The 26,283-nt window shown below is 43.8% G+C and overlaps 1 protein-coding gene across 1 annotated transcript; it reads left to right on the top strand.

The window, feature by feature from the left end:
* Positions 1-255: 255 nt before the first annotated feature.
* IRS4 (insulin receptor substrate 4) lies at positions 256-22,804 on the top strand. The gene is made up of 2 exons (XM_083797342.1): positions 256-3,841; positions 20,440-22,804. Exons 1-2 carry the CDS (start codon positions 487-489, stop codon positions 20,442-20,444), a joined length of 3,360 nt encoding a protein of 1,119 aa, XP_083653468.1. The 5' UTR covers positions 256-486; the 3' UTR covers positions 20,445-22,804.
* Positions 22,805-26,283: the final 3,479 nt, after the last annotated feature.

The following is a 26,283-nucleotide window of genomic DNA, read 5'->3' as shown; positions in this document are numbered from 1 at the left end:
ATTGGCTACAGCCCCGCCACTCAGCACCCCTTCACCCAATCAGCGCCGGCTTCTCCAGCACAAGAAACACCCCCTCGGGCCTTCAGCCTCCCCCTCCCCTCCTTAAATCCCTCCCCCTCTCTCCGATTGGCCCGCCGGCGTCAGACCTCCGCTCCCTATTGGCCGCCCACCGCGCCACTCTGCGCGGGGGCGCTCCCCCCTCCCTCCGGCGGCGGGGGGAGGGTCACGTGATGTTTTCGCCGTGCCGCCGCCGCGGCTGCCCGGGGGAGCGCGAGGAGCCGGGCGCGGCGGGGGGACGGGGCCGGAGCCACGGACCTCGGCGGCCGGACCGACGGAGCCAACGGCCGCGCCGACGGCCCCAGCGGCCGCCCGCCTCCCCTGGCGTCCCCTCCCCTCTATGCGCCACCCGCCGCCGGGGGGCTCCTCTCCCGGTGAGGCCGGCTTGCCGCCGCCCGGCCCCGTTGCGCCGCCCGGCCGGCAGCTAAAATGGCGAGCGGCGTGAACGGCGCCGCCGGTGCCGAGGGGGAGCCGGCCGAGGGCGGCCGCTGCCCGTCGCCACAGCCCCACCACCTGCTGCTGCTGCTCCGCCGCTCGCCCAGCGCCTCGCTCTGCGGGCCCCCCGAGGCTGCCGGCGGCAGCGGGGCCGCCCGGGGCGGGCAGCCCCCCGGGAGCGCGGCCCGCGGGGGGGAGGACGTGAGGAAGTGCGGCTACCTGAGGAAGCAGAAGCACGGGCACAAGCGGTACTTCGTGCTGCGGGCCGAGAGCCGCCTGGCCCCGGCGCGGCTGGAGTACTACGACAGCGAGAAGAAGTTCAAGAGCAGCCTGCGGGCCGCCGGCGGGGCGGCGGGGCTGTGCTGCCCCCCGCCCAAAAGGGTCATCCCCCTCTACCAGTGCTTCACCGTCAGCCGGCGGGCGGACGCCAAGCACAAGCACATCATCGCCTTGTACACCAAGGACGAGTATTTCGCCATGCTGGCGGAGAACGAGGCTGAGCAGGAGGCCTGGTACCAGGCGATCAGCGAGCTGATGAGCCAGAGCAAGAGGGGGTTTCTGGAGCAGGAGGAGCAGGCGGATCAGCAGGTGGATGAGGATGACGAGCACTACGGGGCAGCCCTGAGGCCCGGCACCGTCTTCAAGGAGGTGTGGCAGGTCAACGTGAAACCCAAAGGACTGGGCCAAACAAAAAACCTGACTGGGGTGTACAGGTTGTGCCTCTCCAGCAAGGCCATCCACCTCGTCAAGCTGAACTCGGAGGTGCCCTCCGTCCACTTGCAGCTGATGAACATCCGCCGATGCGGGCACTCGGAGAACTTCTTTTTCATTGAAGTGGGCAGGTCTGCTTCCATCGGGCCTGGAGAGCTCTGGATGCAAGTGGATGATTCGGTGGTTGCCCAGAACATGCACGAGACTTTTTTGGAGACCATGAAAGCATTAAAGGCCTTTGCGGAGTTCCGGCCCCGAAGCAAAAGCCAGTCTTCTGGTGGCGGTGGCGGCACCAACCCCATCTCCTTCATCACCACTAGGAGGCACCTGGGCAACCTGCCCCCCAGCCAGACAGGCTTGCAGAGAAGATCTAGAACTGAGAGCGTTGTTGGAGGGACTCCTCCGACCACCAAAAGCAGCAACTCCTATCGCTTCAGAACATCCAGCGAAGGAGAAGGCACCATGGCCAGGCCTTTTAGGTCAGTGACGGGGAGCCTCATCCACCTGAATACTGCAAGGATGAACTTGGGCCGGCAAGAAGGGAGCGGAAGGTACGTTAGAGCTGCGTTCAGCTCGTCATATCACACCCGGTCTGCGTCACTGCCCGTGTCTCATTTTCCTTCCACTACCAGTCCCATCAGTGTTTCTTCCAGTAGTGGCCATGGCTCTGCTTCAGACATGTTGACCAGGCCTTCTAGCTCCTCTGTCTGTGGTTCCCCAAGCGATGGGGGGTTTATCTCTTCTGATGAGTACGGCTCCAGCCCTGGAGATTTCAGGTACTTTCGGGTCAGGAGTAATACACCAGATTCCCTGGGAAACACGCCACCTATCAGAGAGGAGAATTGTCTGAGTGAGTACATGTCCATGAGTAAGCAGCAAGCAGACGATAGCTCGAGAGATGATTATATGGAGGCTGAAAAGTGTTTCAGGAAAAGAACTTACTCTCTAACTAAACCAACTTCTGTAGGAGTGCAGCAGAAAATGACACAAACGACGGCTTCGTTAGATGAAGACTCTGTGGGAAATCACGGGCGATTGCTGTACTCTGAAACACCAAAACTGAAAGGTAACCATGAATTGGAATACAATGACAGTAATCTTGACTCTGTATGCAACCAAAGCAGGAGTAAAGCTAGAGACGATGGGTACATGCCAATGATGCCAGGAGTTGCATCTTCTCTGTCAAGTAGCAGTGATTATCTGCCAATGACTCCTAAAAGTATGTCTGTTCCGAAACAGATAAACAATTCATGGTCACCATCTCAGGTTGACTCCAGAGGATATATGATGATGTTTCCAAAGGCGAGCTCTTCACCTGTACGAAGTCCTTTAACTGGATTTATTTCTAAAGGAAGTAATGAGAAGATTGTAAACAATGAGTATATGGATATGTCTCCCGGTAATTCAGCTCCAAAGCACCCTGGTGATTCAAATTACATTCATAACAATTCTGTTTCCAAAGGTTTCAGTTCGTATTTTTCTTTGCCCCGAAGTTTTAAGGCGTTATCAGGACAAAATGGTGACCACAGCGAATATGTTCCAATGTCTTCACCTGGAAAACTCCTGTATGGTGGACCAGAAAATGTAAAAAGCATCAACAGCGAAGCCCTGTCTAACGGCATCTCGAAGTCGCCAGTGGTGAAAGGTTCAGATGAAGGACTTGTGCAGAACAGGGCTACGAGGCCAACGAGGCTCCCGCTCGGTACAAGGGGAAGTAATACTATCCCGAGAATGTATGATCGTACTGTTCCACCTGAGCCAGCAAGTCCTGGTGAATACATAAATATCGATTTTAATGAAAAGGCAAGTAATACACCGTATTCCTTATCTGCAGAGGGATCACCGTCATCTCTGGGCTCGAGTAGTGACCACAGACAGTCCCCGCTCTCTGATTATATGAGCGTTGACTTGGATGTACAGTCGCCAAAAGTAGCGAAAGAACTTTCCAACTCTTTAACAGATATTTCAATTTATGCAAGTTCCAGTATTCCTAGAAACCAACCAAATCCTGACTATGCTAGGCTCTCCTTTGGTACCGCGTGTGTTAGCGCTGCAAGTAACAGGACTGACGATTACACGGAGATGGCATTCAACATGGCAGCGACACCACCACGGCCGTTTGCCTCTGAATCTGACGACGGAGTAAAGATTGATAGTCCTTCTTCCATAGTTAACAGACTGTGCATTGTCGATCGATACGCTGGTAGCAGTAGCTTCTCTGTTCCTAGTGCCGATCCTCCCATGGGACCGAAGGTGATCCGAGCTGATCCCCAAGGCAGGAGGAGACACAGTTCTGAAACATTCTCTTCTGCTGGGACTGTGACGACTTCCTCCTCTTTCTTTACTGATAGTAGCAAAAGACACAGCTCTGCCTCATTTGACAATGTTTGGTTAAAACCAGATGAAAACATTTCTGATGGTCAGGAAAGCAAAATGTCCAGGGATACCTCAACTGGATTTCAGAATGGCTTAAACTACATAGCTCTGAATTTACGCGATGATCCTATAAGCTGTGAGGCAAGTACTGCAACGCCAACTTGCCATCTCCAAAATGGTACTTCGAGTTTGGACAGTGGAGCTTACGTAAGCATAGATTTCACCAGGTCCGATGGTCTGAAGTGTAACGCTGCGCGAAAAGGTTTGTAACTTTAAAAGCACTTTCCTTTCATGCTTTCTTAACTATAGGAATTAGATTGTTTACTTAATACTGAAATATGGTCTTCAAAATAGGGTAAATGTTTCTATAATCTTCTGTATTGTAGTACAAGTGGTAGTAGTGCAGTCACCTAAACATTGAATGAACACAAAAAAAGGACGTGGTCCTTGGCCTAAAGGGTGATGGAACTCTCCTGGGAGGTGTTATCAAACTGTCATCTGCCCAGACTTTTTGTGAAAGAATTTTCATAGTATAAACACTAATCATATTTTGTATTGTGAATTCTTGTCCTGAGGTTATGATAGCTTTTTTTCTTTCACCACCTCCTTTTCCTCTTCTTTCCTTCTGATAACTTTCCTTCTTATAACTAGATGACTCCTCAACTGGTTTGAGATTGAAATTTTGTAATTGGTGTTGTGGATAGGGAGCTGAGAACTGCTAAACGGAGTTCAGAAATCAGAAGTTGGGGATTAGATCTGTTTATGTCAATAAATGTGGGTGAAATGCGTACTTCAGGGCTTTCTGTGTGCAAACCTGCCTGCATTTAATTGAATCTTAGGTAAACAACTCACATTTCTTTTTCCCTTGAAGGTTTGTTATGCTGCTTTTGAGTTCTGGTCCCCTAAGTATCCTTGTAACCTCAGGAGAAGCCATCTGCTGATGGCTGGGAGGGTGGTGAGGGGCTCTTGCAGCCTGTACCCTCGAGTTCGCTGCCTTTTTGCAGTGTCCGGGGGCTTAGCCAAGCTGTAATGCTTCTGCCGTGCAGTGATCTGCCTTATGAGGAGTGCCTGTCGTAGAGGAAGAGCAGGCTCAGAGGGGTGTATTTTATGTCTGAAGCTTTGGAGAGCAGGCTGCTAGCTTTCAGAGCTTGACCAAGCTTAAGGTAAAGTAGTTAGAGGTATGCCTAAAAAGTTAGGGTGTTGGGGATGGGCAGGAAGAATAGGGACGCTCCTATTCATGGCTTAAGCTTTTTGCTCTCATAGTGAGAGCAAAAGATAATTAGCTGTTGGGGGTGTTGTGTATGTCCCCTGCCTAACCAGCAGTGTTTATGCAAGTGCTGGCTGCATTGCACTGTAACGTTTTCCTTGGAAGCATAATCCATATTTTGGTATTAGTGGCCCACTCAGCTCCTTACAGTAATTCACCTACCCAGCCAGAAAACTCTGTTTGTTGGAAATGTTTTCCTCTCTGCAAATGTGTGTGTAGTCAATAATTGATGACTACTAAGAGGAAATATTTAATCGTTGTTGGACGTTGATATTTGTCTACTTCTCTGTCAATAGAGAAAGCAGTAAAGGGGCAAGCTGTTCCTGCCTTTTATATTTTTAATTACCGTTCTAAACACTGAAATGATAGCTTTTTTTTTTCCTAGTCTCACTTTAAAACTGTCTAAAGGCAGAAGGTAGTGTAGGAGCTTAAAATTGTGTAGCCTTTAATAGGGGAAGGTGTAAGCCTGACTCAGCTAGCATGCCATTCAAAGTCTGGCAGCAGTGCTTGGGGCTGCTCAGAAATGTGTGGTTTGCCTTAGTGGTTTTTTTTCCCTGCTTTGTTTTGTTGGTTGGAATCAAATTTAGAAGACGTTGAAAGTTGCCAGTCCAAGAAGTGCTTTCTTCCAAAGTTAGTCTTTCAGCACTTCAAAGATTTGTCCGCTAAGTCCAAGGCACACTGATTGCCATGGTGGATTTCTTTTTTAGAAGAAGCACCCCCAAAGACAGCAGAATTCTTACTTGACCTTATTCCCCTCATATGACTGTTAAACTTGTAAAATTTCTTAAAAGTGGGGGAACACCAAACAGGTGATTTCATTTTGGCTGTATTGTAAATACTGTGTTTAAAAACATTTTTCCAGAGACTGTTCAGGAATTGTATTTACGTTAAATGATTTGCTTACTGCAGCTACAGCAAAATATCCACAGGCCTGTGCTTGGGGCTTTTTCCTTGTCTATTACAAGGTCCGGAGGGGAAGGAGACTTGCTGCTGGTGTGTTTTGCTGTCAGTCTGTTTTCTGGGAATGACATGCATTAAAATGAAGTGAGAGAAGCTGCGTATAAAAACATGGACGCTGGCAGGAAATAAAGCATGAGAATAGTAAGAGCTTAGGTTGGTGGCTTCCCTCTAGTCCTAAAAAGAAGAAACAAAACTACTTCAAAACAAGGTCTATCAGTTTTTAACAAAGACAGCATCCAGTATTCATGGTGCATAGGAGGAGGGCAGATGGGGTGTGGACACTGTTCATTTCTAGGTGCCTCACAGAGGGGCGGATAGATTTAGGAGTAGTCCAGGCTAAAAGCAGCTTGCCAAATGTAAATACAGTGGTGTAAATTGGTGGTGTGTATCTGTTTCTTTAGCAATGACTTAAAGTTACTGATCACAAAAATACTGGTTTTCGTTCTCACATTAAATCAGGTTTCTGTGCTATAGCAAGCATAATTGTAGAAGTGTACTCCTTAAACAGCTTATCAGTTTCTAATGCAGTGAAGCTTTTATTCAATACTTAAGAGAATGTGTAATCCAGAAAAAAAACTTTCAAATTCCATCTTGAATAGTGGAAATAAATTTCCATTCTTAAACCTCTTATGTCCTGAAGAGGTGCAGTGTGTTCCTATGTGTAATTAATATTTTTAATACTTTTGCAGACTTTTAGCAGAAGTGCTGTCTTTATTCCTACATCCCAGCTGTTTTAATCTTAGCCTGGAAAATCGTCTGTGTGGTCAAATACGTTCTTAAGGAAAATATTTAGCAGATGCATTTACCCTTTACTTCCTAGGAAGGAGCTATCCCGTATTTTTTAAATTCTATTGGGTAAAGAACTTTAATCTCTTCTCCCTAAACTGCACTTACACTCAAAGGAGAACACTTCCCAACATCTGATCATTCGCTTTTCTGCTTTGTTTTTGTTTGCTTAAATGGTATATTGTGTGCAGTGACTCAACTGCATTCTCCTACCTGCTGAGTGAAATGGAGAGAGATTTCCAATGCATCATTGCCCCTCATTGTAACTCCCAAACTACTTCTGGTTCAGGTTCACTGATGTGAATCTAACTTTTTTTTCCCTTCTCCATTCATGAAATGGCTGGAGGAGAAGGAGAGCACTGACTTAACATGATAAGTAAATAGATCTGGCTGGCTGTTAACTTTTATTTAGGGTTTAGGCAAAATTGAGGTCAGGTTTTACGATGAAAAAGACGCTAAAGGGAAAATAAGGTTGTGATCCTCAATGCCTGAAGTTTAAGGAGGTCATTAGCAAAACAGTTTCATCATGAAATTGTTACACAATATTGAAGCAAGCGGTTTGCAGTTTTGATTACATGAATCTGAGTCATGAAATTTTGTGCTAGGAGTACAGAACACAAAAGCTACTTCAGACAGGGCTTAGCTAATGTACACCTTGTTATTGGACCTCGTAGAAACTGCGGATGATAATGAGAACAGGGTGGTAATAAACTGCATAATGGGTCATGTATAATAAAATTTTCTACAGACATAATTAGAAATACTAAACCTACAAAGATATCCTGGACTACAAAAAACAAAACAGACTGTTCAGAGTAAATGTAATGTTCAGCTTCATAGCTACCTGCCTGTTTTACACCCACTCTTTAATCTTATCTCTACCTGATTTTCTAGTGGCATGTTAAGATACTATTTCAGAAGTTTGCTAAAGTGCAGGATTAGAATTTAAATGTTCCTCACCTTTTTAATCTACTCCTGTGTTAGACTTGTGTGAGATGTTGTGTGTTCTCCGGGGAGCTGAGAGGCAGGAAAACAAGTACAGCTGTAGAGCAAAACTTTGAGCCTAAGTTGTCCAGATCCTTTATGGGAGCTGGTGTGTTTGAAATGCAGAATCTTGAATATGGTAAACAATATGCACTTTGAGAAATTCAGCAGCTGGAGGTTTTAGCTCTTACTAATATAGTAAATTACAGTTTGCAGGATACCAGACAAATAACTGCCCCTTTTGGATTTCAGACCAGTGGTTTTTGAAAGTTTGCTTCAAACTGAGGCTCATTTGTATCGGAGGAATACTTAGGGCAGGGACCCATTTAAAAATAACTTGAAGAACCCTTCTGAAATAATCTGAACGCAGCCATGTAGCCTGAATCTTGTAAGTGACGGAGGGATAATAATTCTTGAAAGGAAAAGAAAAAATCTTGCTGTAACAGATGCCACTTTAACAGTCTTGAGTGACTTACTGCTATGCTTAAAAATACCCAGGGTAACTTTTTCAAGTAGGATACGAGCTACTGAAGGCAGAACAGATTTTTGTCTTGTGGTGTGGGAGTGAGTTAATTATGACATATTTGACCAAGAATCAGCTAGGTTTTACTGGTGCTTGGGTGAGAAAATCTGAGTTGAGAATGTTCCCCTGCTGCTGAGAGAGAGTACTGGTAGTGAGTGTTGAAATGCTTTTGGAAAATCAGCTCTCCAGATTTTACATCCATAGTTGCAGCTAATGGTCACGTGTCTTTTTTTTTTGAAAGTCTAAAAATTTCTGCGTGTAGCTGTCTCGTAGGTTAAAGCACCGCTGCAAGACACTGGGATTTCCAGGAGAAACCAGTACTGGTTCAAATGGCTTTTTTTTTTCCCCTTCAGTCTTTCAGTGAAATCTTGAATGTGTCATTGCCTTTTCAGTTTTGTTTCCACAACTTCATGCTGTCCCCTCCCGTGATGTCCCAGGGCCCCTTGCTAGCAGTAGGTACAGCTCGGTGGGGTTTAGGCTCTGCGTATGCTCTTTTTTATTAAAGGATATTTAATAAGTTTTCTTCGTTTTGATTGCTGGGAAGGGAGGGTTTATGCCTTGAGGTTTTGGATGGTGCTGGGAGATCGTAGTGCTGTGTTGTGACTTGGTGTGTGCTTGTGTGCTGTGTGTGGGCACGGGGTGCTCCCAAACACCTGCTGAATGCTGTCCTGTGTGTAGTGCTAAGAAATTTGCTGTTTTTTTCTGATCCAAATCCTACAATTTTAAGTACTATTGTGATCACATGTGCCAGTCTTCAATCCAAAGGAAAGTGGAGTGATAAAACTGAAAGGCAGGAGGTGAGAGAGGAAAGCTTTCTGGAGCCCAGGGGTGTATTATTATTGCTGTTTTGTCCTAAAAATATAGTACTGTCTTATGAGTCATCCTCAAATGGTCAGTAACAACCTGGTTGGAGGTGAGTCCTATTGTCCACCCTGCAAGTTGCTCTTTGGCTTTTTTTGATGTTTAGCTTTTGCACGTTAGCAACAATCTGATGATGATGGTACACTGTTGTCTTACTGGCTAAAGCAGGGCCTTACAGGTTGAAGCAATTAATAGGGGAAAAGGAAAAAGTATGTTCTAGCTTTAATCAAGCCCTGCATCTCTGTAAAGGTCACTGAGCTTCGAGGTGGTAACAGGTTAGCTGAGAACCTTGATCAGTGGGGATTTGTGACATTCTTGAGGGCAGGGGGAAGACAAAAGTAAATTAGCCTGACTCATCAAAGGCATCGCAGAGGTGTTGCTCGACATCATAGGAATATCTTATCTAAAAGATCTTGAACATACAAGTGTTTGGATTTGTGGAGATTTTGCTTTGGGTGGAACATTAATTAGCCCAGGAGCAGCAGTGTAATAGACTGCTGGGAAGAGTTTTCTGCCCCGGTTAAATCATGAACTGTATCTTGAGGGACAAAAGTTGATTAATTCCAAAGATTGTTTTCCTAGTAATTTTGCTATGTAGCTGGCTGCTAACAATCCAGCTTGCTTGCGCATGAGTATGCGTGTGCTGTGTGCCAGTCATTTGTGAGTTAAGTGTGAGGGCTAATCTTAATCTTCTGAGAAGAAAGGGCTTTTGAAAGAGATGGTTTATACTGAAATTAATATGGTTAAGATTTAGCTATAATTCCAAGGTGATGATACAATTTGATGTGACTCAGGAACATTCAGAACTTTTTAATTACTGCTGAAAGGTGAATGCTGCTTGTGTTCACTGTATCGTGTGCGTGTGATTGTCATGAACTTAAAAATATCAAACTGGTAAACTTTGCTTCTAAATTTATTGAGGCACTAATGAATGATATCCTCCTTTCACAGGGAGTAGTGCGGTTCTGTTCCCGTGCTCGTGCTGAGCCAACACGCTTTATTGTTTATAGCTCTTGCTCAACAGCTGAATTTGCAGTATAACTTTCTTGGACACCGGATAGCCTGAGCCTGAAATGCTTTTGGGAACTGATGTTCCTTTACACACAGATACCTTGGGATACCCGGAGTTTGTAGAGCTCTTAATAACGTTATGCTTCGTTAAATAAGAACCTGCCGTATGCTAGAGCAAGAAGAGCTACCAACGTGCGCCGTGTGAGAACCCTATTTAATCCATTGACAAGTATTAGGATTTTTGTGGCACCTTGTTGTTGATTGAGCTAATGTGGCCCCAGTAAGGCAGTAAACAGTACAGAAAGGCTTCTGCTTAGGTCTGGGCACCTGTGGTTTCGTTGTGTGAGTAACCAGAGCGTATGGGGGCGGGTGGGCTGAAGGCATTCCTTCGCACAAGCTGGATGCTGGTAAAACACCCATCAGCACTGATGCAGGAACTGGCTTGAAGTACTGCAGCTCATCTTCAGCTTGTTTATAAGTAGTCTAAACAAATAAGGGTTAGGGGGCCAGAAAGATACTTTGCTCCATACTTACGGATTTGTGTTTTAGGTCGGTTAGAAAAAAATTGCAAGCTGTTTGGGTTTTCAACAGCAGGATTCACTGTTGAGTTTGGGCTTCCAGAGTATTTTTGTGTGAGAGACTTGAGGAGGTATTTGCCATCCGTATTTTACTCTGGTGTTTTTCTGGGTGGTGGTGGCATTTTTTTGTTTGTTTTTAGAAACAGATGTTTTTAAGTTGCAGATTGTGGTGAGCAGGGCAGCAGTCAGAAATGCGTTTAAAAACTGAATAGGTTGGCTCTTGAGGTGGTTGGGGCTCTAGTAGGACAGAGGATCTGCTGATGAAAGCTTGTAGCTCCAGACGTGCCCCATACTCGTGCTTGTTGCAGAACCTGAGCGGGGAGGCAGGGCTGAGGTCCCGCGCACTGTGCCACGGGTGTACACGTGGTAGTCCCTGTCCTCAAGAGCTTACAGTTCAGAAGATGAAACTGAAGAGATGGATGAAACTTAATGTGCTGGGGTGGAGGTGAGATAAAGATCAAGGCTGCTGCCATTGGCAGTGGAGATAAGAGTGAGCCTCGCAGAGATAAAAGGCTGCCTGCGAACGGTTGCGAGAGGAGGCTGGTAGAGGCGCTTGGAAGGGTACGCGCATGGCAGGGAGCGATGGAAGGTAGAGAGCTATAAATACAGCGGTTGTAATGGTTTAAGTGACTTGAAGAGGATGAGGTAAATGTCAGAACACTGGCCAGGATATTAATCTCGGTGAGAGGAATGTGGGCCAACACGAATCTCCGAGTCAGGAGCGTATCCCGGTGTTTACTTCTCCCTTTCAGATGTGGAATGCATGTTGTTGTTTTCTTCTTGTCAGTTCGGTTTCCTGCAGCTGTGGGACTGACAGACATGGGACTGACAGACGTGGTGCCAGCAGGGATGCGGGAAGGTGCAGTGAAGCATGGGGTCACCCTAGGTAGTGTTGCTGCACGGTTGATGCGATGTGGACCTGCACCCCGTGTTGAGACTTGGCTCCAAAAGCGGCTGGGGTCATGAAGCTGCTCTGGCATTACTGTTGCCTTTTTTCACAAGCTTTCTGAGCGGCATCTCTGGGATCCAGATGGTCTTGCGGTGTTGGGGAGGAGGTGTAGTGGGGATTTGGGATTGGGAGGCAGTAGCGTGGCTTGCAGGGATATATCCACCTTCAGGATTTGTATTGCAGAGCCCCTTGGAAGGAGGAGGTCTGGGTCAGCTGATCGCCACTGTGGTGCTTTCAGCTGCTTGAGAACTGCCTGTGGAAGCCAGAGCGTAACACAACAGCTGTGGCAGGAGGAAATGACTTGAGTTTTGTGTTGGTAGATCAGGTTGAACAGACACTGGTGGTTGCGGGTGGGTCTGGTAGTGGTAGCAGCGAGGCCTGATTCACATGTCACTGCTGCGGGTGTAAGTGACTGAAGTACTAATGCTGGCAAGTTCCACGTGGTAAACACTAAGCAGGAGTTGCTTGCTTGGTTAAAACTCGTCTGTGTGTAGGCACTGTTTAATTCTGACCTTGGAGAGCCCCTGAGCTGCTCCTGGAAGCTGAAGGCCCTATCCTTGGTTGTTGTGCATGTGCTGGGAGTGAGAAGTTTACTTCGTGCACAGTCTTCTTTCTCCACAGCATAAACCAGGGTTTGGGGTATTGAACGCATCCTCAGTGATGTGATGATTTCAAAATGGAAGAAAGCATTGTGTGCCACTGCTCCGTGTGGGAGCACGTAGTGCCTGATAGCAAGATTTCTGTGCAGGCACCCGTGGGCTAAAAGCATGGCTGAGGATGGTGTCTTTACGTGGTGTGTGGCCACGTAGCAAGCTTCTGCCTCTGATGGTCATTTACGATAATAGAGGCGAAAGAAGAGAAAGTGCTGAGTGCTTTCAAGTGTCAGTGACTAAAGGGGTTGGGAAGAGCTAAGGATGAACTGGCAGATGCGATGCGTTCCATAGAAAAGTATCACAAAAGGTGAGTTGGAAGGCGGGGAGCTGGTTATTTAGTCACGGGTGACAGTCCTTTATCTCTCAGGTGTGTTCATCAGAATAGTTTTGCTCGCTCAAACCAAAGACCTGTGCCTGCAAGCAGACGCCACCCCGCAGAGGAAGAACAGGGCAGGCTGACAGAACACCTCCCCACAAGCATACTTCCAGCCTCTGATTCTTCAGCTTGGGGGATTTCCTGAGCCTGATGCAGTTTGTCTGTTTTATAATCCTTTATGGATCTTTAATCCAAGTACTTTTCCAACCTCTTTGATCCTGTGTAACGCCTTGTAGTGACAGCAGCCTTTGGTCAGAGGCAGCGCATGCTGCACACAGACGTCTTAGTGTCTATTTTGGACCCAGCTTTGTTTGACAGCCCCTTGTTTGTGTATTGGAAGAGATAATGAACCCTATCTTTTCTCTCCATGACACTTAGGATGTCGTATCCTCCTGTGCCATACCCTTAGCCTGCATGCTGTCAGAGGCTTCCTGCAGTTCCTTCACGCAGCAGGGACGTACAGTATATCTGTATTTTTTAATTTCCTGATACATCCCAGTACCTCTGTGCAGGCTCTTACTTGGCAGTTCCTCACAGGGAAGCTGTTGCACACCTTTCATGAGTTTTTCTGCACTACTCTTGACTCTTCTAGTTATTCCAGCTCCTTTCTGAATGAGGGAATTGGAACCGCACGTGCTGCTCAGTGCCCGTATTTGACGTGGTTGTTTGCTTTTCCTATTTGTTTCCCAACAGTTCTTAACATCTGCCTTGCAGAAGGAGCACGGGCAGGAAATGTATTCCTCTCTGTTGACATTTACAGACTCCTAACCTTTGTCACGAGAGCAGAGTGAACTGTAGCAGGTCGTGTTGCCATAAGCTGCACAAACAAGGGTTTTTGGGGCTAAAATTTAGCTATGTTTTGTGCAATTTAGGAGGTCAGTCAAAGTACCTTGACACACTGTTAAAGTGTTAAAACTGTTAAAGTGTTTTTGAGAAAGCAGGACTTTTTCATTCTTCTGCAACATGAAAATCTGAAATTGAGAACTTGTGTGTCTTTAAGTGGAGAGGAGTTAATTCTTAGCATCGTCTTACTACGTTGAAACAGAAATTTAATTTTCAGAAAAACGAAAAAACAACTTATCAAGCTGTTGAGAGCAATTTGAGTTGGTGTTCAGGCCCTGCCAAAACTGCATGCAAGTTTCCTAATTCTAGGAATAGGATTGGTAAAGGAGATGAAGCTAGGGACTGTGCATAATGCCTTCCTAGAAACTCCACTACTGTTTATTAAAACAGAAAAAGAAGCCGCTGTTGCAAAAGATAAGGCGTTTCTGCGAAATAAATAAAAATGATCTTAAAGCATGGGAGAGGTTTTTTTAGCTCGTGAAGTTGCTGAGCAGTAAGGATACTGGAACCATGTTTTGAGTGAATTATTGTACATGCAGTATTTGTAGGAGTAACTTTGTCTTGTAAATTTTAGAAATACATCTTAAGGAGGAAGAGGAACGTAATTTACTTGTATGTGTTGTTACCAGTCAGTTCAAATAGTTTATGTAATGACAAGTGGATCATGTAATAGTTGCTTTTTGTTTTTTAAAACAAGTTTTTGCTTTTTTTTTTTTGCCTGTGGAAAGGTCAGTCAAATCATAGGTACAAAATATATTCATTAGTTTAAGTCGAACATGATTGCTTTGTTGTTGAATGAAGAAAGTATGCAAAATATGTGCTTAATGGTAAGCATGTAGTTTAACATACTTCCCAAATAAGGATGTTTTTCTGTGTCAGGGCCTTGATTGGGTTACCTACGTAGAGTAACTGCGTACACAGTGGCTCCAGTAAATGTCGGGCTTTCTGCTACGTGTTTGTAGAGTCGGTGTCCGAGCGTGCAAATTAAGCAGAAATTCCTTTCACAAATAACACCTCTTTGCCTCTAGCAAGGTCTAAAGCTATGCCATTAAAATCAATCTCAAATAAGAAAATGGTATATGATAGTAACTGTGTATTTGGTAAGATCTGGGGGAAAAAAAAAAAATAATTCTTACTGATTTGTGAAGAATGTGTTTGAGCAAATTGCCTCCCCCTGCCAGGCCTGCGTGCTCTGAGGAAGGCTTGAAATGCAATCCATCACAGTCCTGCCCTGTCCTGGTAGCACAAACAGCGTGCTGGGGTTTGGTGGGCTACTGAACAACAGCAGTATGGTGTGGCCACGTGTGCAGGAAGAGCCGGGGCTGTTCTGATGCTTTTGATCTGTGCGAGTCCAGTTAACCCTGGTTTCCCCCCAACCTGAAGTTCAGGAAATGGAGAACTTCAGTGGTGCTCTCCAGAAGGCATTAAATTGCCTTAGTCTTTGACATGGAGATTTTAAGTATTTAATTATCTTAAATTAATATCTTCTGTAAGCAAAGCTTTTATCCTTTTAGGAATCAGTTGCAAAATTATGTCAGTAAAAGCCTTTCCTGTAAAAACACACTATTTAGAATGGATTTCTTTGAGAGAAATAGGAGATGTCTGCTCTGTTCTTAAAACCTCTTGGTTTGTTTTAAAGTGGCCTGACTTGTACGACCTTAATAATTCAGATGCAGGAAATGAAGTGTAAATTGGATATACTCTCGTCTGATACATTTTCAAATGGAACACGCGGGGTTTGCAGGCTAAATAATTAAGATTGATCTAAACCTTTGCCCCTAATTTTTATAAAACTATAGTTTTTTTTCATAGAAAACTTGCAGAGCTCTTTCTCTGTGCCTTTCTTAATTTTAAGCTAAATGCTTTTCTGAGCAACAGCCTGCTGCCATCCCAATTTACATATTTGCCCTCTTAGTTTCTTTTCTGTCCTTTGGATCCTTTTCTTCTGATTATTTACTCCCTGGGAAGATGACAGCTGTGTGTAGTTTTATAATCCGATCTCATCTTAAACCGGTGAATTTAAATAGACTTGTGTAACGAGGAGAATGTTGGCTTAGTTATCTAAACTCTGCTTATATATTTTGAGAGGTGATCTGTGAAAATTTATGGATGCTTTCTGCATTCATTTTCCATACTAAATGCTCGTAGGAAGTTGAATTTTAATTCTTGAAATTCTGAGTCAATTTTGAATAAAGGATGGAGCTTTTGTATAGAAACTCTTCATAAAGCTGAAGTTTGAATAAACAGAAGAGTCTGGTGTATGGGGCTACAAAAACTACTTCAAATACAATATTTCTAAGCAGTATTTAAAAATACAGGGTTTTGTTTTGAGTTCATTTTTTTCCTTACTTGTTGCCATGATCAGTTATCAGATCTTTTTTTCCCCTCAAGGTACACTGAGCAGATTTTCCTGGAAAAGCTTATGAAAGTCCAGGAACAGGGACGTGTTTACACTGATGATTCTGCAAGTGCAAGTTTTCTTCAGAGTTGTCATGTCTGAGCTGGGCACTGAGTTTTATTTGGTGGCATACATGTTTCGGGCTGGCTGGGCTACTCAGTGAGCATTATTCCTCTTTTCCTAGCTAGTTCACATCTAGGGTTTACTTTCCTTTTAGAAGAGTTGCTTCATTTACCGTTCAGTGTTGAGTCAAATACATTCATACGATATCTGTAATGAAATGCTAATAATCTGTTTCTTACTGTTGATCAGCAAGTCTCATGTTTGTACTACAAACATAGCAAATTGTCGGCTGATGAATCGTATATTAGGGAGGCTGAAATAAGATATATGACTTTCCAGAAGCTGTGCTGTTTTCCTCAAGCACTTCATGGCCTCCGTTAGTTTACCTTCATTGACTGGTAGAAGAAAATCAGGTGTCGGGGAGAAGGATCCCTGGGGAGTGCCCAAGCACTCCTGTAGCCGTGCTAAATAAACCCATGTCTTTTCCTAAGCATTTTCTAGTGAGGAACCACAGAGGTGGCTCTGGGTATCAGCAGCACAACAGACATCAGCCTTGTTCTCATTAACACAAAACCCATTTTACAGCTCTTTGATTAACTTCTCTTGTGTACGTGCACGTGCGGTGCTCTGCGCAGCTCGAGGTGCCTTCATATGAACGAAGCCAGCGCTTGGTGGTCCCATCGGCGATGGTAGCATGAGGGGATCGCTGCAGATCGTCCTGGGAGGATGCCGCCAGGGGAACAGCATCAGCTGGAGTTCGTACAGCTTCATGGGTTGGAAGTGGATGTTGGCTTTGTGGCTGCGACTGCAGAAATAGCCCCTGGCTCTGCAGGGCTGGCCCCTTGGCCTCGGGTTCCAGGGAGGGATGTGTTGGTGCCCTGGGGTGGCGGTGGGTGACTGGTGGCCCTCTCTGGCGCTGGGGAGGAATGGCTCCAGACGTGCTGCAGGGACTTGGTGGAGGGAACCTTGCAAGACCTCAGTCGCTGCCCCGCCTTGGATTTCAGGTGGGATTTTTTGGTGTGGTCAGGTCTCAGGAGTTCTTTTGCTACCTATACATATATCAATTTCAATCTATATCTACAAATAAATGCTTGATGCTTTTATCCCCCCCATCCAAAAGGGGGGATGAGTCAGGCATCAGCCAGCTGTTCTGCTCCAACTGCAATACTGAAATTTCAGCTTGTAAAAAGAAGTGGTACCAAGCCACAGCTCCAGGTCTGAAACACTCCAGGCTTTATAAAGTTATTGTCAGCTTGTAGGTAATGTTTATGTGAGACTCCCTTCTGTTTGTTCGCAGGTGCCACAATTTTGTTTTAGCTTAAAAATGAAGAGGAACCATGAAAAGTGTGGTTTATAATCACAGGGAGAAGGGGAACAAATTAATGAGACCTTGTTTAACACACAGCATAGAGTTCAGAGAAGTTCTGAAGCCACTTTACGGTGGTGTAAGACTGCACCTGAGCCAGGTAATCCAGGGAATTCAGAAGCTGTTACAAAGCTTATCTGAGGATACTTTGTTCTGGTTTCCTATAAATTAATCTGTGTCACTTGGGGCTGTGATGAGAGTTACCTCCAAATCAGTTATTGTGCTGCCTTCTGGTTTTTGCCAGGTTTGTTCAAAGAACCAAAGTTAGGAGTTAAGCAGGTTTTCTTGCTCTTAAGCTTCCCCCCGGCCCTGGCAAGCATCTTAAATGTAATTTGGCATGAGTTTATAAAAGTTTCCAAAAAGTTTTAGGTATAAACAGTGAGTTCTGCCATATGGGATTGTCCTGTTCAAACAACTGGTCCCTTGCTGTTCAGAATGTTTTGGGGATATGCGTGGAGAGATTAGAATAACTTGTCAAACAGCTTTCAGGTGTGCCTTGTGTGTTAGGCGTGGAGGAAAAATGCACTGACGAAAGCAGAGACGGTTTTTGAAGTTCCTTTCATGTAAGCTCATAGGTGCAAAGCAAGGAAGGGGTGGGGGGGATGTTGGTAGATATTAATTTTTACTGAAGGTAAGTTTAATGTAGAAGCTTCAACTGTTTTAATGGTTCCCTTGCATGCGTTGTTGAGGTGTGATTCATTGCAAGCTGTGGTGCATGTTTTCATCCTTTGGTCCTACAACAACAAAATATTTTTCTAAAGAGGAAAACTATTTCAAAAATAATAGCTTCACTTGGCTTTTGTAAAAACAAAGCCATCACTAACCACATCACACTTTGTGTGTAACAAGCAATAGCTTTTTGTAGTGATCTTATGATGTCTGAAATAATAGAAATGGAGATTTTTGGGTTGAGGGTGTATTTTTTTTGGCTGTATTTTCCTTGAATTATGAAAAGCAAGTTGCTTTATTTTGGAAATTGCTCTGCATTTGAAAAAACGAAGCTCAGCAACTCAAACCTTGGGGTGGGTGGTGCTGGGACAGAGCAGGGGGGCTCCCCCTGAAGTTGTGGTACCTCTGTGCCTCTGCAGTGCTTCCAGCCCTGGTGCCTTTCACGCCGTGCGGGGTCAGTCCCAGCAGTCGGTGCCTGAGCTGAGGGTGCCACAGCTACCCTGGCAGGGGCAACCCAGCCGAGCTTTTTGTTGTGTTTTCTTTCTTTTGAAGAGGTGGTGTTTTTAGCTGGACTGAAATCAGAACTTCTTTAACTTAGGGTGGAGTTTGTGTGTTTAACAAGTGCATACTTTATGTGATTGGATATGTAAGTAAACATACAGGTTTGCATTATAATACATAACACTTGCCTGTTCTTTAGTTGGTCACATTTTCATCAGCATATTCCTGGGGCAGAGGTAGTTGAGTGCTAAGCTTTCTTTAAAACAAGACTGAGCTCTGATTTCCTTGTGACCCCCCCCCCCCAGGAAAGCACAGCCTGGATTAAGCTCAGAACCCCCTCTTTTGTTCCTGCAGGCCACGCTGCCCTCTCTGCGGGTAGCAGTGAAGCCTTCCCGTAGTGCAGTTCTTCTCACTGGCAGGGAGCTCTCCCTGAGTGTGGTTTGGGGAGGAGAAATTACGCTGTGCTTCTGTATTGGGTGCTTCCTGAAGACTTACTCTCTTATGCTAGCTGTTGTTTTTGCTCTGATAGCAAATTTGCCATTCCCTTCTCCCCTGTAATGCCAGGAGACAGATCCCTGCAGACATGTGCACCAGACCTTGAAGGGGAGGTAGAAAGATGTGAGTGAAGTGACCCACACCACTGCCTGGCAGAGGACAGCGCCCTCAGTCTTGCCCAAGAGGACAGAAGCAGAAGGGTTTGCAAATGCTGCCTCTGCACTTCCAGGAGGGAGGAATTGTAATCTGGTACAGCAGTCGGAAGAGTAGAGATGTTGGTTGACACAGTAGCTGCAGACCATGTGCTTCGTGAGCATAAATGCAAAGTGGAAAAGACAGTGCTGGATACCTAAGTGGTCCAGGAGGAGGATGTACAGCTGAAGGAAGTGCTGTGCTTAGATAAGCAAAGAGTAAAATGAATAAAAATGATGGAAGAGGACAGTCTGTCAGGACTGGGAGTCTGTAACGCAGTGATTTGGCAGATAGTACCACTCCAGACTGAAAATTAGTGTTCCTAATTGCTCTGTTGGGAGTGGAGAGGGTCTGTAATGAGCTGAAATGTGACTTCCTGTATGTTCCTCAAGTTGTGTTCATACCACTTCAGAAAGTGTTTACCTTCCCCTTCATCATTTTTTTTCCCATCTCAGGAGCCCATTGAGTCACTCTCACCTTGGCATATGCACGTTTAATTGCAGAGCTGGCGTTCTGCTTCGAGGTCATCCTCCCTCCTGCTTGCATTTCTGCCTTGTCACCCACCCGTATCTTCCTGTAACACAAGGTGATGATTTCCTCCCCATCTTACTGAGCGCTCTTGTATTTTATCTTTTCCAGTCAGTTTGAAGCCACTGGGTTTTGCTGACAGCAGTAAAGATGTCTCTGTACTATTGCTGTGTGCTTTTGTGTGGCAGATTGCCTTTTAGCGAGGAAAACTGCCCTCTGAGGTGTTTCTTATTATAACTAAATTAAGTTTTTTCCTGAAAAGTTGAGGACAGGGCATGCAGCTGTCGTGACTTGCCACTCCTTGTTTGGAGCTGGAGTTGCAGTGAATGTTTATGTTGCAGTTCTGTACCTGTTGTGAATGGGAGTGCTTGCCGCAGCCTTAATTATATCTGGGTGAACAGAGCTGCTCTGCATTCATGCTGTGTTGCGTGCTTAGTAATAGCCTCTGCTATGCGCGTAGCCCAGTGTGTTGAGAGCGTCGAGCTGTCAAATGAAATATTGATAGTGAAATCGGCGATGGCAAACTGCAAGCTTTGATCCTTCCCGTAGCGCGTGGGTTAGCAGCATGGCGCTGGCTGCAGTCCGAGGTCCTGTCCGGTGTCCACGTGTCAGCTCAGTGCTGTGCAGTGGTCCCCGGGCACCTGCTTCAGCCCTCAAGTTTCTTCCCCACCGTGCAGGGTGTCTGAGCGTGGCATCATCTGGTAGTGCCTCCTCCCCGGCGAGAAAACCCTGTTCTGTATTCAGCAGCTGTCACTTCTGCAATGGATGAGCTCCATGTATTCTCCTCACTAGAAAACATTTTTTTCCAATATAACTTGCACTTAAAATGTCACTGACTTTTTTTTTCCCCTTTCTAGACTGACTGCATTGCCATGGAAACCATTGTTGGAAGAGAAGACTTTTCTGCTGGTAACTCCAGAAACTGTGTGGTGCTTTTGGAAGCAAAGCTCAGCTCCAGCCGGCTACTTTCATTTCCACCAGCACGGACATGGACACACATCCTTTTAATTAGTTTTTCATAGACATCAGCTCTCTACAGTTGAATTAATTTGAATTGAGATTTTTCATAGCTGTGCTTTGGTGATGGAATTTGGTCTTTCCTGTCATATCTATTTGGGAGGCAGCATGAATGCTAATAGGAGATTCCTGTATGCCCCCTTCTTCCTCCTGCCTCTCCCATTAATTAGTTTTTATTTATATTCTGAGAAGTCAAAGCTGGTTTCCGATTGTCTGTTTAACATGGGTTTTGCTTCTCTGGTACATTAACAAGTGATTAGCTTAAAACATGTGTTGTTTAGAAATATTTTGGCAGTTCAGGCTATTTTTTTTCAGGTGGCTGGGCGGAAGGAGGGATGGAGAGGTGCACATGAGCTTGAGGGGAGAACCCGTGGGACTGAACTGGTCTGAAAAGGAGAGACCTCTTCTGCCTTTTTTTTTTTTTAATGTTTTGCTTTCATGGTACAAGAGGTATTTCTTGATCATAGGCTAGAGTATTTTAAATCAAGCGTCTGTCAGAGCTTAAACTGAATTTTTTTTTTTTGCTCAGAATTTTGGTATGTACAAAGTAGGATTAATGGGCTGGTTGTCTTGTAGATTGTTTTTGTTCTTACCCTCAAGATACTTGTTTATAAATATGAATTGTGTAAAATGAGGTTTTTGTTCATGCATTCAAATGGAGAAGTGCAGAGTCATATCCAGTGTTTGTGACTTCTGCATTATATTTGTCAGCTGTAGCTTTTTAAAGAGAAACCACCCTAATTGATCTTACTTTCAACCAAAGTCCCATTTTAATTTGGGACTATTTTTGTTCTTTCTTCGTGGCATAATGGGAAGAAGTAAAATACTGGCTCATCAGTTGTCCTTATCCTGGTTAAAAAAGCGCGAACAGTGACGATTTGACATTTTTAAAATAAATTGCAGAAAAATCAGGGCTTAAGTGCTTTACTCTTGTACTGATTTTTTTTTTTGTTGAAATGAGTTTAGGCTTTTTAACACTGCTACAAACTTAAAGAGCGTGACACTAGTTGTTGGTACATGCAATGTATAATAAAAGGCACTGACGATTGATAAAGGATTTAGAAGTGGTACACAAATCCTCATGCTGTACTGCACCACACAGCTGGTAATCCTCTACATTGTATATTGTACAACTGATTTGTTGGGCTGCCTCACCTCTAACATACAACCTTGAAAATACTAGTACAGTTTTGATTGTTCGGTGATGTGTACCCAAATCTATTTTGAGTAGTATTAAAATGTACATGTCACTAAAAACATGAAGACTTTTTTTTGACACATGGTACCAATCAGTTTACACAGTGTCTAGTGACAGGAAAAGCTGTTGCTAGAGGATTTAAAAGCACAGACCTGTTTTTGATTCTGGAAGAGAAGTTCAAGTTGGTACAGTTCCTTGTTGCTGCTAAACATACACTAATTAAAAATATGACCACTTTTCTAGACCACGATACTGTCTCGCCATATAGCTTTCGTTTGGTCTCGTAAATTAATAATGCAATATGTAGACAGCTTTTTATAAAGCTTTACATCTTTTTTAGGAAATCAAAATTTGGATGAAGGTAGTTCTAAACCTTTAACGTGAAAGGAAAAGGTTGTTTTGAAGAAAATAATGATCTTACACACTTATTTCATATTAGATCCCTGAGGCTGCCATTGTACAATATACAGCACTGATTTAATAAATGCTGAATAAATAATTAAATGGGTAACCTCAAGTAGAGTGGTACAAATACTAACAGGTACGGCATAATAAATATGCAATCTTTTTGAATCTCTTAGTTTACAGCAACTAATTTATTCAGTATTGTGCTGGAAGAACATTTTCAGAATATGTAAAACATATCACTATATATACTTCCTTCCAGCTACCCGTTTATGCTGCTGTATAGTACAAAAATACCAATGATGGAACAATGTTTGTCCTGTAAATTTAATTTGATATTGGACAGTTATTGTCTGTACAAACTAAAACATATATGGTTGAAACTGTTCATTATATTTGCTATTTCTGCTTCACAGATCTGTTTTAAAGTTGAGCTGATTGATCTGGCTTTGTCTTCCATTGTAAATATTGTTATGTTGTTTTCTTTGTAAAACACATCGCGTTTGCGGTTTTGGGAGACTGGCTTGAAGCTCTGTATAGTGTTTATATTTATCTGACTTGGCTTTCCATAGAGCTACTTGCAGTAAATACGTGTTCATGTAGCTCTGTGTCTGGGTTTTATTTTTAAACAAACTTTTGTTTTATTCTGTCAAAAATGCATTTCCTGCTGCTGCTTTCTTTTTAGAGTGGTTTTGTCACCCTGCTTCCCTGAAGATTTGGAGAAGCTTTTAGCATATTTCAGGGGAGTGATTCTCAGCCTTTCCAATTTTCTCTGCCACTTAGCGTAGAAGGTTACAGGCAGCAAAACACCCAGAAGTTTTCTTTGTCATAGATCTGTAGTGCTGGTAAGCAACTGAGTTGTTGACTGGGGGGTGGTGGAAATCAGTGCATGAGAATTTCTGCTTTAAATGCAGAATATTATGTCAATTTTGGGTTCGTAGCTTTGTCTATGACTGGGTATGGAAGTTTTATTATCAGCATGTAGTAGTCTTGGGAGGAATTTTTAGCAGCAGAGTATCACATAGGTGGCTGCCTTTAGAGTTTACGGTAAAAGGAGACAAGTATGGCTTGCTGTTTTAAGTTTCATAGCAGTGCTTTGGTTTGAGATGTGCTAAATATGGTCCCACTGTGTAAAAACAAAACATATATAGATCTCGTAATTTCAGGTAGCGTACCCAACTTGTACAAACAACTGAGTTTAAGCTGAAAAATATCTATAAAGTGTAATGCCTTTTCAGATTCTTCCTGATGTGAACGATATGTCAATTCGATATAGAAAGAGTTTTTATCCATAGATGTGAGCGTATTTTATTTTCAGAAATGTGGGCAATTACTTCGAAATGCCTTGGATTATATTTTTTTCTTTAAAAATACCTAATTTCCTCCTTATTCTGTTATTCAGAATACTGCATTAAAACAACTCGGTAAAAGTCAAGTTTGCTGTAAGAATAGGGTTTTCTCCAACTAAACCAGCCCCCTTACTTAGGGCCTCATTTTATAGCATGTAGCCTGTATCGGGAAGAGAAGGAAAACAGTACTTCTCATACATGGCAGAAGCAGCCCTACCACCAGTAAACAAACAGTGAAAATTATCCAAACACTGTCAAGATTGTTGCAACAGTCTCACAATAACTGCTTTAAGAGACCTTTGACTGAAAGCCTCAGCAGACCTGAAATCAGCTAACTGCTTGAGTTTTTTTTTTTTTTTTCCTTGGCGGGGGGGGGGTAGGGAGGGAAGGGGAAGGCTGAGGAGGGGAACACAGTTTTGCACTAATTTTTCAAACTCCTTTGGGCGAATCATTGACAGAATTCACAATTTCTGAAGCATGATGAAAGCCCTCAATTAAAACCAGAAGGCAGTACGACTTCCTATCTGAGTTTGAAGGCAGTGACTAAAATAGACATTCAAAGTCTTTGTTTTGAAATACATTGACCAATTCCAATGGACCTTGCATCTCCTCGAGCAATATGGTACTGGAAATAAGTATCTGGCAGTGAGAAATTACAGGAGAAGAAGGACCAATTCAGAGTTACCAGGTAATATGACTTATATTCTACTTTTCCCATCCCTGCATCCTCTTTTGGCTCTAGCAGTAGTGTTCCTTCAAACATAAATTATTTTCTCCTCTAATTTTTCCATGAAGGGTCACAAAGGAACATCTCAGAGGAGGAGAGCAGGAGCCCTGAGCTTGCTGCATGTATCTGGGAGGTAGGAACTCTTTTCCTCCCTTTTTTAAGAAGAACACCCCAAACTCGGGCAGTTGTTTTGTTTCTTTGGTTTTCGTTCTGAGATACGGAGTTAATTTATCTTTAATTAAATTATTTTAATTGCCTTTGAAAGAAGAGTTGCAAGCTATAGAGACTGACTCTCAGGAAATTCTAGCTCAGTGGGCGCAGAAACGATTCATTGGCACTGTAGCAGCAGCTGCTGGGCTGTGCTCCATCCTTGAGCTATAGTGAGCACCTCTAGTACAGCCAGCAGTTTGTCTGCTTTAATAACCAGTTAATCTTGACCTTGTTGCCAGCTGGGGCTGTTCTTAGGCAGTGGTCACCAGTCTGCAGCACATGGGTTGAGTTAATAATTTTTCCTTCAAAAGCAAAGAATTCCAGATACTTATCCTATGTATTAAAATGTAGAACACTGCTACTACTCCCCTGAGCTAATTACTGCTCTTGCCTTTCATTAGCAAGTGTCCTGCTTTTTGTCACTTAAACTGCCCTGAAAAGACTAAGTTATTGCTGTGTCTTGCACAATGCCCAGCTTGCACTTGTAGTGGAAGTAGCCACAGCAGCAGAAGTATTTCGTGTCCAGCAACATCGCTGGATTGTCTAAAGGATAACTTCTCTGGGAGGGAACTGTAAAAAAAAAAAAAAAAAAAATCAGCTAATGGTGTCCACAGCAGCATGCTCCTAAATCTTGCAAAACAGCTTTCCCTCGGTGCCCCTGTGATGGCACTTCTCTACAGTGCAGGCACCACACTGACTCAGGCAGTTAGCAAAACAGAACCTATGAAATATATGCTACAAAATAAATAATCTGGATAGAAAAGTGCATAGAAAATGCAAAAGATTAAATTTTGGAGCTTTGGCCTTTCTTACTTGCAAGATCAAAAAAAAATAACTCAGGTACTAAAGGTTCTAAAATTCTTCAGGTTCTAAAATTGCTTTCTAAAATAGGTACTTCCTCTGCCTTAGAGACAAGAAATCCGTAGCCATTGAGGGACTGACCTCTACAGTAGAGGACAAAAAAACCTGTATGGTTAAGAGCTTCTAAAGCACGAAGTTTGCATGCAGTAGTCTAGTTCAATGTATTTCAAATCATGCTGCAGTGCTCTGTGTGCCCACCTTAGTTTATAGATTGACTGGAGAATTCTTTCAGAAGCTTAAGTTCTGCATTATATATGAATTTGAGGTTGAAAGAAGCAGTTCCCTTTTAATCATGGCCTATAATAGAAATTATTAGAGTGCAGGAAGCTCCTGAATAGCCTGTCTTAAGCAGAATTTCATTCTTTACTACTCTAACAGTATAAATCCAAGTTATGCATAAGGTTAGTGGTTTTTAGGATTTGCACACTAGTATTCCTTCAGAAAGCTGCATTTTTAACTAATCAACCCTATTGCAACTGGCAGCAGACTGTCTTTAACTCCATTCTGCAAGAAGCTTTCAAAGAAGAACTGGTCAGTGAGAAAGGAGAGGTAGTGCACCCCCCCCCCCCTTCCAGCAAGCTTTAATAAGTCATTGCTGATCCAGGCACTTCCAGGAACTCAGTCCTGTTTCTGCTCTAGCTTTCTCTGAAAGCTGCATGGTGCCCTCGAGTGGCTGAAGTGCATGTCTTTTCCCCCACAGAGCTTACTAAATGCAATCACGTTAGCTTCCAGGTTCTTGCTTAACTAAACAGACTGGTTTTTACATACTTAGCAAAGAGAATAAAACCTTTAGTTAAAAACAAATCAAACTACAGGAAGAAAGCCTAACTATAGCTGTGTAAGTGGGGTTCTGATCCAGATCATGTTTAGGCTGAAGACTATAATGCTTTACATGGTCAAAACAATTACTTTTAAAATAATAAATCTGCAAACA

Source organism: Anser anser, assembly GCF_964211835.1.
Source record: "Anser anser genome assembly, chromosome: 13".
NCBI lineage: Eukaryota > Metazoa > Chordata > Aves > Anseriformes > Anatidae > Anser > Anser anser.
This window is presented reverse-complemented; position numbering and strand designations above follow the sequence as displayed.